Genomic DNA, 12,600 nt, shown 5'->3' on the forward strand with positions numbered 1-12,600 from the left:
TATATAAAATGTTCTTTGTCTCTTCCCCAGATGAGGTCCCATCCTCATCATCTTGAACTTGTTAAGTCTTGTTAGCTTTTCTATGACAGATGAAGGTAAATCAGATTTGTGTTTTCCAGCTTTACACACTGGTGTCACAGAGCTAGGATTTATGATTTCCAAAGGGTCGGGGGTTGGCTTTACTGTTCCAATAGCAAAGTTCTATTCATCCACGTGGCAGCGTTTAGCAAGCCAGCGAGTGGTGTTTATCATCTGAACCCATGCAGTAACACTGCAACAGTTTGGCTGGTGGGGGCAGTGAGGACCAGAATGTGCTGTGACCATGTTTGCAAACCATGCAACAGCCTTGGAAAGGACATTATACAAGCTAATTTGCAGACAGGGACTTAGACTCGATGCCACAGTCAGGCTATTTCTGATTGATCATCTCTTTTGCTCTAACAAAAAAAAAGTTCATCTCTCTTACTGTATCACATCAAAAGCAAGTCTGATTTGCAAAAGATTTGCATGCAACATGGCGGGAAACATGGTGAAGTAAGAACAAAAAGCAGAATCCTCCTCTACACAGAACTTCAACACAGCTCCGTCTAAGAAACTGTGGTGGGTACTACATGTTCATCCTACCTTAGTGGAGCTTAGAATAGAGCTGAAGGCTAGTCCATGCTCTGTGTGGCACTGGATCCAGTGACACAGTTTTAGCATAATGGCTAGGATTAGATGTAGCATCTGAAACAATTCAATTCACACTGAATTTGGAGAGAATAAAACCAAGACTCTGGAAGATGGAAAGCGTGTTAACTGGAGCAGATACTGTACAAGCTAATCCTAATGATAAAAGATGCAAAGATGTGGGAATGATTTGCTCCATGGTATTAATTTCTTCTGAATAACTGCATCCCTCATTACTAGCACAAAAGAAGAAAGAACAGTTATAGCAAATTAATGTTGCATCCAGAGTGAAATGTCTGAATAATAGTGTACCACTTTGGCATGAATAGAATATTTATATCCTTAACTGATGAGGACTAGGAGTCCAAAAAGTCCCAGCATTTGGTATTGATTCAGTAAGACACACTGAGGCAAGGACTCTGGAATATTTTAATGGTGACTGGGGAAGAGGAGAGGGTTAATTCTGCTCACAAATTAGATTTGCCAATAGCAAAAACAGGGCACAACTACAGTGCCACTTCTGGTGGGAAGTGAGGAAGAGAGATCACTGTTGTTTTGTTCTCACAACAGGTAGGGTGGATCAGTCGGTGCAGTGTGAACACCACTGACCCAACCTGCTGGAGTGACTGCCAACAAGAAAAGCTGTCATATGTGCAACATTTCACATTTCCAGGGGTTCACACAGAAGTCTCATCTACTGCCTAAGAGAAATACATGAATTCCTCCCAGTACACTGAGCCATCACGGAGAATGGGGAAGGAAAATGCAGCAAGATCTCCATCTCCCTCTATTGGAAAGCCTCCAAGCTTCAGGAGCAGGCAAAAGCCATCTCCTTTTATTGCAGACTAGGTTACAGACATCTTCTGTTAGCATTATTTTGTCAGCCAATTTAACTGATAAGTGAGAGTCTGACCAGTTGCTGCTGCAGATCTCACTATCAGGGATTTAAAACTGTACTGTTCTGAGAACTGGAACTTCTGGCATGAGGCCTTGGTACCTGAGGGCTATGAATATTTGAACTCAACTTTTCAGGATTCCCAATGCAAGACCACAGCCTTCTTGATTTTCCTTAGCTTTGTATGAAGTCTATCAGAAGCTTTCATCTTGCTGACAGCCTTACAAATTGTCAAACATGAGACATTAGCACTAACCTTTCTCCTGTGGCTGGATCAATCCTCCGCTGAGCCAGACGTTCCATGATAGATTCATAAGGGAGATTCAGGAAAAATACCCTATTGTGGAAAAACAGTAACAAACAGCATTAAGACCTTCAGATCAGCAAGTGGGGCCTTCAGCACATGAATCAATACTTACCCTACAGGAATGCATGCAAAATGACAAGGAAATTATTGTGAACATCTCAGGTGTCAGTAGCAAAAAACACAATTGTCTGCATGGGAGTTAGTTTCTCTTTTTTTCCCACCACATCGTGGTTTTGCACCTTTTACTCAGGATGCTCACATCGGGATAGGAAGCTCATAAGAACAGCACGATGCAGGTCTTGTGCATCACTTCACATCCTATCAGTGTCTAACAGTTGACTAACAGGAGACAATTCCTTATTCAACTGTGTGCAAAAGCAAAAGTCAGGGGTTTCCTGCTTCACATGCAGTCTGATGGTCAGTTTTACCCCTGAAGTTTCTCAGATGCTGCTCATTACACCCTCCCAAGCATACAGATATTCTGCAAGTCAGATGGAAGATCATTCCACAATGCTTGGCCTTTCCCTGGATTGTCAGGGATAGGAAACCAGCTTGTTTTGTAATACAGACTGTTGTAGCACAATGATGAGTGTCCCCTTACTCAACCTTTTCCCTGTTCCTTACAGAATAATAGCATTAGAAGATAGTTTATCCTCAGGAGAGATGGCAGTGGCCATCTTAAGTATGGTTTCTCTTCCCCTCCTTTGTCTTCATCCCAGAACAATGTACAGTTGCCCTGTCTCAGTTATTTTCCTTAGTTAACCTCAGCATAAAGTGTTTATTAATTTTATATTCAGGTTCAAACTGTTAGGCAGGAAATTCTCACAATTAAGTTTCTGGAGAGCGGATGTAAACTGCTAGGCTGTACGACACTCCACCAACTTTACTGAAATGCAACAGAAAACAAGATCTTTCACACAGGTCACATTTAACAATGTCTTAAGAACAAGAACAATAAAAAACCCACTCTTTGAAACTGGTGGAAATACATTTTTACCAGAAACAAAGGACTGCGGGCTTTAAAATACGGCTTTATTTATCACACAACTTCTCCTTCTACTGCCTTCAAGGCCAGTCCTACCATTTTCATTTTTTGTCTACCTCTCTCAAAAGATACTGTATGTTTAGACATTCACCAAAGGAATATTTTACGCTGACTGGGTGGGATCAGACCAGATGAAAGCCTGAGCTTTACCTTGGCATGCACATAACAGATTACTAGAATCCTTTGTAGGACTTAAAGTTATGAAAATCATCTCTCTCTTCAAATGTTTACAGATAATGACTTCTATTCACATTGTGGTAACAAAATAACAGCTGGGAATAAAACATTCAAGATCTGGGAGATTCCAAAGACAGGAAAAGAACAACAGTTTCAACAGTCTTTTATCCCTTACACTCTTAACATTTTGTTTTTCTTTGTTTCTGTTGCCCAACAATGGCACAAAAAATGTGATTGTCAGAACAGGTAACATCTGATGATGTATCTCAAGATGAATATTCTAGTAGAGAGGAACAACCGTGATACAGCCATGATAATTGATACAGCTCCCTATTATATTCTGAAATAAACAAAAGCGTTAAAGGATTATAACCTGGCATATCAAGAAAGCTTGTCGTAATTCATAGTTACTAACTCAAAAAATATTATGGGATTTGAAACAGAAGAGCCTAAAAAACTGCACTTAAAAAGCTGCCAACAAAATGAACTCTGAAAGCCTTGTCTGAGACTCCCTTCTTTTTCATACAGGATGCTTCTTATTATCCAGCCTGGTGTCACCATTAAAGAAAATTGTGCGAGGAAGATATAGGAAACTCTGCTTAGACATCGCTGCTAAGATGTGTTTTCCACCCCAAAACAACACATGGCAGAATACAGCATATAACATCCCAGCCTCCAAAGCTGATGGCCTTGCCAGAGCAAGGGCACAGTGAAGTGTCTATGCTGTGCACGCTCCCTGACTCAGAGAAATATTTCATGCTCCAGGGCTGGCCACTTAAAATCATACATGAGAAGTGAATTCAGTTGGAATGAGTAAATAAATAAATAGAATTAAAGGAAAAATATACGTAGTGACTGCATTTAAAATGTTTCTAATTACAACGCTTTTGCCAGTTGCAGAGTGGTTTCTTGCATGTATATGGTTTCATTGTTCAACTCAGTGGACAATTTAGCCCATCATGAGGAATATGGGGAGTGGTTATTTAAACCAACCTACTGGGCACGTCTGCACGTGCATATTAATGCAACGTGATAAATTCCGGCGCTTACTGTGCCGGCATTTACTGCTCCTGGGCACTGCATTTACACATGCACCCAGGACTGCAGCAAGCTGAGCTGGGTCGGAGCAGCCCCGGCTGGCAGGAGACCCAGGAGGTCAGTTTGCCAGCCCAGGGCTCGGCTCAACATACTCCAGAGGGGCGGCTGGGGCATGAGGGTGCTCCAATGCAGGGCTAGCCAGCAGGCAGCTCCCGCGCTGAAGCACCCTCATGCCCCAGCCAGCCAGGTCAGCAATGGCAATGCGTGCACGTGCACATGCACCCCCTGACAGGCCATGCTCCTTGCTCAGGTGACAGGTAGGGGGGCAGGCAGGAGTGCTGGTGCCCTCCTTGCAAGTGCCACCTGGGGAGTAGGAGAGCACCACGGCTGCTTCCCGGCCAGTGCCCCTCTCCCAATCAGCACAACTGGGCATGGGGAGACTCCCCCTGGTCGCTGACTGGTCACTGGTGGGGCACATGTCCCCCCGACTAAGGTGGCACCAGTCAGCCATGCAGGTCAGCATCTACACGTGTGCTGTTGCGGAGTAAGAAATTCTGCAGCACAATAGTACTTCTGTTTACAAGTACAACCCTGCTGTGGAGTTTATTAGCTTACTCCGGCCTAACAAAGCCACACATGTAGAGGCTGAGGTGTTTACTGCGGAGCTAATTAGTCTAGTCTGCAGTAAATGTCTTGTGTAGACGCGCCCACCCTGTAGCTACCTCTTTAGCACATAATGATTCTCCTTCAATTTAGATAACTGTTTCTGAGCGACAACTCCCAATCTCCACCCACACATCAGTTTCTTCTGGGTCTTGTGATTTTGGTGAGGCAGCTTATTAGCCCCTCTGATTGTCAAAATGTTATTGCTGGAAGATTTTTGTACGGAATCATTCACAGCTACAGACTGTTTTGTCCACAGGGATTGAGCCAGCGTGCACCGAAGTCAATGAAGAGCTCAGTTAACTGTGGATCACACCTATAGCCTGACTCCTTACTCTTGAAGAATGCAAATTATTCACACACGTTCTCCATAAAGCCATCCTAAAAACCCAGCCTCTCTTTGTGTGCTGCAATGCACTGCATCTTCTATCAAGGGAAATTTGCAACAGATGCCACTGTGGTTGGAAGGCAGGAAGGCAAGGATAAGTAGCTTAATATCAAAGAATAATACATTATAGTGATAGACTAGTATCTAGTACAGCTTCTGTTTCAGAGCTGGCAAGCTGCTAGTTTAATTATGCAATATGTGTCATTGAAAAATACTGAACAGTGGTTATGGCATATATTAGAAAAGAGCTGAATGACATGGGATATAGAATCTTTCTCCTTTTTATCATTGATTCAAATCTGACCCAAATCAGCAGCAACCAAAACTGCTAACTTCCATTTACAGTTTGGCGGGGGTGGGTTAAATGATATAATTGGATAGATGCTCTCGCTACAATCCCCTTTGGACAAATGTCCCCATCTCTCCCACTGGTTGCCAAGTCAGAGGCCAAAGACTGAGTGGAAACACAATGGAGACTGTATTATTCTCCCTCCTCTACCGGTGGTTCCTCCAGATCAAAGCTGAGACACTGTCTGAGCAATATGGGGGAAGTACATGTTCCATCGACTTATTATGCACAAAGAAGATGTAAGGCTCCTGTGCTGTCAGTCCAGCTCTCACAAGCAATAAAACCCTAAGCAAAAATGCTAGAAGGAAAGAACTGAGATAAGCAAGAACCCTGCCTCCTTCCCTCTGCATCTCACATAACTAGCCTAGACCATTAAAGTTTTAGGATGCAGCAGTAAGGCTCAGTTCCACAGTCTGAGAAGTTGCATGGTAGCCATTGCTGTCTATGAATATAGACATTGTTGTCTATGTTGTCTACCTGTTTTGATGGTCAGCCCATCCTTGAATGCTAATGAGACTTACTGGGCTTCTGAAGGCTCTCAGGCAGGATGCTGTCCTGTCCATATTAATGGTGGCAGAATCATGACCAGTGACATGACAAACAATATTCTGCACTTGAATTGTGACTGCCGGAGACGCTGCATGTCACAGCCTACAAGTCAGATCAGTGCTCCTCTTGGTTAGTGCAGACAACTGGGAAAGCAATGGGTCCATGTTTAGAGATGACAGCTAATACTTCTCTTCAGAAGGAAAAGGTACCGGCTGCTTTTAAAGAAGTCGTGGTTAATCCTTTGCTCATCTCGATATGGATACTGGCCCCAATTATTGGTCTGGACACTTCCTTATTTTCAAGGACTCTAAAGCAATTCTGGCAAAACATTTTGGCAGCATCTAATGTTCTTAGGTCTCCTTGCCTCCTTTAGGCTTTAGGCATGAGTATACTGTAGAGGCTTAGTGGTTGCATTTGTGGATATTCTCCTCATGAGACATGAAAATCAGGTAACTGTCTCATTTCTATTGACTTCAATGGAGTTACTCCAAATTTATTCTGCTGTGGCTGAGCCCAGACCCTGGCTCTCTTTGTTTAATTATCATCAAGGAATGTGTTGATCTGCATCCTTAAAAGAAATCTAAATAAATGAGTAACTTTTTATTATTTAAGAAATAAAACAGATTGCAGATGGAAATCTCAGAGGCAGAATTCCCTCTCCCTGGGGCCCAATTATAGGCAAGTGAGGACCAAAGACATGAGACCACTGGTGTTCTTGTAGCAACCTTGGGTTTGGACCAAGTTTGCAGTGAAGTTAGAAAGCTTGGGTTTTTCACAATTCTTTGCCACTTCTAATGCAGCATTTTAACTTTTAAGTTGAAACTGCAACTTTAAAAATAGCAGGCGATTCATCTTTTTCTCCTTTTTTTTTTTTAAAAGTCCTATATATCTTCCCTTTTGCACTCAGGTACCAGCTGCCGTGTTCCCATTCTGCACGGTCTGCACTCCATAAAAAAAAGAGGCCCCTGCTGGCCATTTCTTGTTTAAAACTGTGCATAATTGATAGTGGCAAATCTACCCCAGCTGTGTCTAAAACCTCTCCAGGGGCAAGAAAAACACTCTCTATGACTGTCATTAACTACTAAATTAGCAAGCGCTCCTGGCAGTTTACAACGTACCACATCAGTCTGCTTTAAAGAGAAGGATGCGGAGATCAAATTCCTGTGTGATCTTAAAGTTACAGCAAACTTTGCTGTCAGAACTTTAAATGCCCCCCAGCTAAATCTGGGGCAGGGAAAAACAAAAAAAAAAAACAGAAAAAAACCCTTACCAACTTTTCCAAGGTAGGCAGACAAATAGAGATTGTCAAAATCAGTGTTGGGAAGTTAGAAAGTGGAGCCATTGACAAGGCGCAATGCATCTAATGGGATATGTAGATACAAGTACAACAGACTGAATTCCCCAGCAGCTTACACTGTCTTAAGCTATGGCAGAATCCCCAGCGGACAGGAACTCTGCCCAGAGGACTTGGTTCCAGCTGTGCAGTGGCCACAGTTCGATTTACTGAGATAAGAGGCAGCCCTAGCTGAAAAGCAGGTGAGGCAGCTGAGAGTGTACTGATGCAGCAGCTCTGAAAAAGCAGCCCCCTCCTCACCCTGTGGAGCTCCTATGTGACCACTGGCACAAATGAAATCTTCTCCCTTTGGCCCACAAAAGAGAGCCCTGGTGGGCAAAGAAGACAACACCTCAGTTTTTACAAAGCAGTGGGAAAGCCCTGGGGTATTGTGGGCTCAGGTGGTGCCGGGTGATGTATTTTACACCTCCCTCCATCAGCACTGCTGGGGTTGGCTAAGTTGCATGGCCTGTGGTCAGAAGCAACCCAAATGCTCTAGTTTAAAAAGGTTTCAAAAAAAGCTCTTTACAAAAACAGGTTGTGTGGAGCAATCCTAGGAAAAGCCCCTGATCATATTACCCCATGCTGGTCTAACCAGCCAAAGCAGAGCCTGGTTGGGGCAGCAGAGGGTTTAGACATAAGGGCATGTCTACACTGGACGAGAAACAAAACAAGAAAAAGCTTTTTAACTCGGCTTGGTTCTCCTGAGTTACCTAACTCTGGTTAAAATAGCATTGGAGACAAGGCAACTCAGGTGAGCAGCTCAAATTAAAGCCTGCAGGGAAGCCTGGGGCTGCACTCAAGCTGCAAACCTCAGTTAAAACCTCTGCTATTTTAACCTGAGCTAGCTAACTTGGGCTAGTCAGCTCGCAAGAAAGCACCCTCCTTAGCTACACAGACACACCCCGAAACAGCCCCTGACCAACGGTGGTCACTGAAGGTTACATGCCGTTTCTCAGTCATCTAAGTGCTCACTCCAGTGCCTTGGACACATTTCAGTTTTGCATTGACAAGCTACATCCCTATAATTCCCTCTGAAAGTTCAACCAGCTACACAGATGCAACCCCCCCCTTTTTTTTTTCTATCTTGTTTAAGACCCCCTCAGTGTGGGTATAAGCTCCAGGTATTGCCGCTGCTGGGACCCACCTCATAAACGTTTCATTGTGGTTGTACCACTGACCAGCCTCTATTCTTCTTTACTTCTTGCCCCAAATATTGCTCCTTAGTGATGGCTGAAGCTGCTTCTATTTATCCCTTGCTGCCATAAGAGGAATGTTGTATGGCTTAATTCTCTCGTGTCTTTGAAATGCGTGGTGATCCTCTGATGAATGATGCTTTATAGGAAACAGTTTTACCCTACTGGTTTTAACCACAAAGTAAAATGTTTTGTATGAGTTTGCCAATGCAGCTTACGCTAATTAGCCCAAAGATTTCTATCAATGAACTCCTGTAATAATTCATTTGATGTCCAGCTATTTCCAGACACTGTATCCTTCTCTTTAAACATACATTTCTGTCAAGTAGCTACAAAAGGCAGCTAGATGGGGCACTCATTTTCTGAAACTGGCTTCTGTCCAAGAGAGCAAAATGAACAGCTTTCTTTCTGGTTTACAGGCATCCTACTCTATCAATGAGCCACTAAGGTAGGTTCAGGACCTAATCAGATGGCTCTCACTCCCATACACCCAGAGCATCTCTACTGAGATACACTCCAACTCCAGCCACACAGGCAGCCAAAGCACCAGCAGCCTCCCATACCATCCCACCCCATTCAGCTGATCACCAAGACCATCTCCTCCATGCTGAGAACTGATGTGGCTTTGCTAGATAACCATCAGTGCCTGCTTATTTTGTGGCACAATGAGCTGCATCTTCAGCAGGTATAAAATCAGTGTCATGCCAGGGATGTCAACAGAGCTATACAGATTTGCACCAGCTGAGAATCTGGCCCCCTTTATTTTATGAGGGAAAGCTACTCAATACAAAAATGGTCTGAAGAATTATCTGCTGTGCAAATGTTATATAAGCATGCTGAAAAGCGTAGACACACACACAGAGCAAGCGTTCCCATTCTGGGGGCTTCCATGCATTTTTAAAGCTTCTTTTGAGAACTCAGCTTTAACCCCTTGTACACCTAATCAGGGGCTTGGATGCTTCAGTATCTCCATTCCAAGCGGCTTTACATTTTTTTCCCCTCATTTTTATTCTTTGCCTCCTTCTTACTCTCAGCTGTTATTCCAGCATCTTTGCATTCCCCCTGGAGTTCATTCCAGTGGTGCTTTATGAATCACAGAGTAAGATGGCAGCAGGAGCTGCTTTAGAGTAATGCGGAGCTGGCACAGTTTCTGCTATCTGTACGCTTAATCAAACCTTGTTTCAAGATAGTCTAAAGCCTCCTCTACCCCAAGGCCTGAGGTCAAGAAACTGAATCCATTCCCCAAAGTGTACTCTGGGCTCCTCAGAAGCTTATACCGCTCCCCTCCAATAATTAGGTTCTGTAGAGCAAATTGTGAGCCGCGCGGGACATTTAGGACTAAGGACCGGCAAACTTGTATCAGAACTGATGTCCTTGTTACCTGTTTGCAGCCTTTTCATTAGTACCTGCTGTTCTTAACAACAAAGAGCCGTTCTGGGTTCCCTTTTAAGCAAACTATCAAATGTATCAAAAATGGTGTGTAATCCTTGTTACTACAATGAAATATTACATTAATGTTTCCCCCAAAATGATTTAAACAATATTTTGTATTCTTGGTAGGATATTTGGTTATAATATAAAATAAATAAAAGAAATGACACCAAAAAGTGTGCTGTTTGGGGGGTAGGGGGAATGAAAGAATGGATTCTAAGGTGTCATCTTATATATGTGTCAAAGGAAACCAATTTCATAATAGGGAATAAAAATTCCCTGTTTAAATACTGTCAAATATATCCTCAAATCTAATAGGGTTCACTTCTGGGGAAAAGAAAACTAAATCTGATTAAATATTAATATGGAGTAGTATTAATTAAGAGAGAAAAAAGTCCATCAAGAGAACCCCAATATGTTTACTGTGTCCCCAGGAAGCTGGAAAATTTCACAATCAAGTGTGTAAATGTTCTAAAAAAGGGTCCTGAATATTTTATGAATATTTGTCATAAAACAGAAATAATAACCACTGTGCAGAGCTATTAGAATTAATATTTATGCTGCCCGCCATGAAATATTCATGGGGACAGAGAAAGGGGGGCCCGTAAGACAAGAATTAATTTACATTGGGCTCGGTTTACCCGCTGGCTTGATGTTTAAAGACGGGTTGACAAGCCTCCATATGAATCCGTCAGTCACTTTCAGCAGTAGGTGGGGTGAAGGCAGGAGAAGGCGGAGGGGGGGGAACGGGTCCAAGCTGCTGACAGCTCACAGATTGAGTTTCTGACAGCCCTTAAAAAACCTAAACGGCCCCCCACCTTTTTTTCCTTCTTCCATTGCCCAAGGCGCTCTGTACTGCCACCGTTCATCCGATCTCCCCTTCCATCTGCTGAAATTAAGGAATTAATGAGCGCTATACACTTTACAGTGGGCCCCAGGAATGTTTACTGGTGATTAAATTATAATGCGGCAGAGCTGTATAATTCATGAACCAATTAAAGGAAGTGTTAGTTGATTTGATGGGATGAGGACGTACAAAAAGCATTTAACTAATAGGGAACCGTGGGCTGCCGGTCGCCTTGGCTTTCTCGGATTACGCGGCTAATTGCTCTGCTTTATAGGGCTGTCACAGATAGCCATGCATATTTCATTGTTCTCAAATACTTCAATTGTTTGCTTTCGTGTCGCTGCTGTAATATGTAGAAGCCCAGCCAAACTTCAGTGTAGTTAAAGCACTACTCTGCAAAAGCAGGTTGCTTTGGGGAGGGCGGGGGAATGAGAAGGGCAGAAGGGGAAGGCTGGCTGACAAAGGAGTAACTTAAAGCCTCAGAGTTAAGTGTCACTCAGCAATTACATGATTAAAAGGCGCAACATACGATAGTCTTTTGTTTTACAACTTTTTGGACACTAATTTTCTATGCTGACTTCACCATGGAGAAAATATTAGTAAACTAAACACTTGATGCCTTTTTTTTTTAAATAAAATAAAGTAAAATAAAATATAATAATATAAAATAAAAAGGCCTAGCAGGAAGAAGCTGAATTGCTATGGTTAGCAGGGATAATACATCATGTTTTAACTTACATGGTTCTGTATTCTGAAATACATGAGAGATGAAGGAGGCTGATTTCCCATCTGGGAGAATGCTCGATGTCTAATTTAGAGAGCTGCTGAGTCGTGCTAGCAATTCATACCAACAACTTCAGTTTATTACGCAAGGAGTGGGGGACTTTACCATCTCTGCTGTTTTACAAAGCATATTCCCCCCTAGCTGACAGGCCACTGGATTTGATGAAAGAGGCCTACCAAAACTATTAACACCCAATCAAGTAGGCTATTCCAGCAGATGCCTTCATCTAACAAACCAAAAGCACTATGCACATACAAAAATGCATTTATTGTTGAAGGAATTAAATGTTACAGGTGAGTAGGCAGCCATAAAATCATGTATGAATCAATGACTAGTCCAGGAACTCAAACACAACTCAGTGCATAGACCCAGTATCACACGGCCCCTTTCCAAATCACCCTGGTGCCGAAGCCTGGGAATCACCGGCACTAGCTGATGGCATGAATAACAAGCCAGGTAAGACAGAAGCAAAAATTTAACTAGACGACAAGGACATCTAACTTCAACTGTTCTCTGATGAGATATATCAGCATTTACCTGGTGGAGCAGTGGGCTAATTTTTTACCTTATGCCTTAGTCTGAGCTTTTCAGAGTGCTGTAAACACATTAACTAAGGGCTCCTATACACATGCAGGGAGGCTGCTCCAATGCACTGATTACAGCATGTCAGACCAGACTCGATTAATCAAGTCCGCTGGTAATTACCATGCTCCAGCAGGCTCCAGAGTCACGTGCATCAGTGTCCCTGCACTGAAAAACGGCGGCAAGGCACTTGAAACTAAAACGCATTCGATGAGCTTTAGTTCAAAGCGCCCTGCTGTTGTTTTTAAGCATGAGGATGCTGATACACATGACGCTCCTGGCGCTTTTAATTAGCACGGCTCTAGGAGCTGCACCAATTAAAATGCCCCCCCTCCTGTCCCCCACCC

The 12,600-nt window shown here is 43.1% G+C and overlaps 1 protein-coding gene across 3 annotated transcripts in view; it reads right to left on the reverse strand.

Annotated features, from left to right (window-relative positions):
- The window catches only part of AK8 (adenylate kinase 8), a 98,082-nt gene that overhangs the window by 7,041 nt on the left and 78,441 nt on the right, over positions 1-12,600 (reverse strand). For all 3 annotated transcript variants that reach the window (XM_019510714.1, XM_019510716.1, XM_019510715.1), the window contains one exon: positions 1,821-1,901. In XM_019510714.1, the coding sequence (XP_019366259.1) occupies positions 1,821-1,901 (81 nt within the window). The remainder of the gene's footprint in view (positions 1-1,820; positions 1,902-12,600) is intronic.

This window comes from Gavialis gangeticus, unplaced genomic scaffold, assembly GCF_001723915.1.
Source record: "Gavialis gangeticus isolate Ggan-Ray unplaced genomic scaffold, GavGan_comp1, whole genome shotgun sequence".
Lineage (NCBI taxonomy): Eukaryota > Metazoa > Chordata > Crocodylia > Gavialidae > Gavialis > Gavialis gangeticus.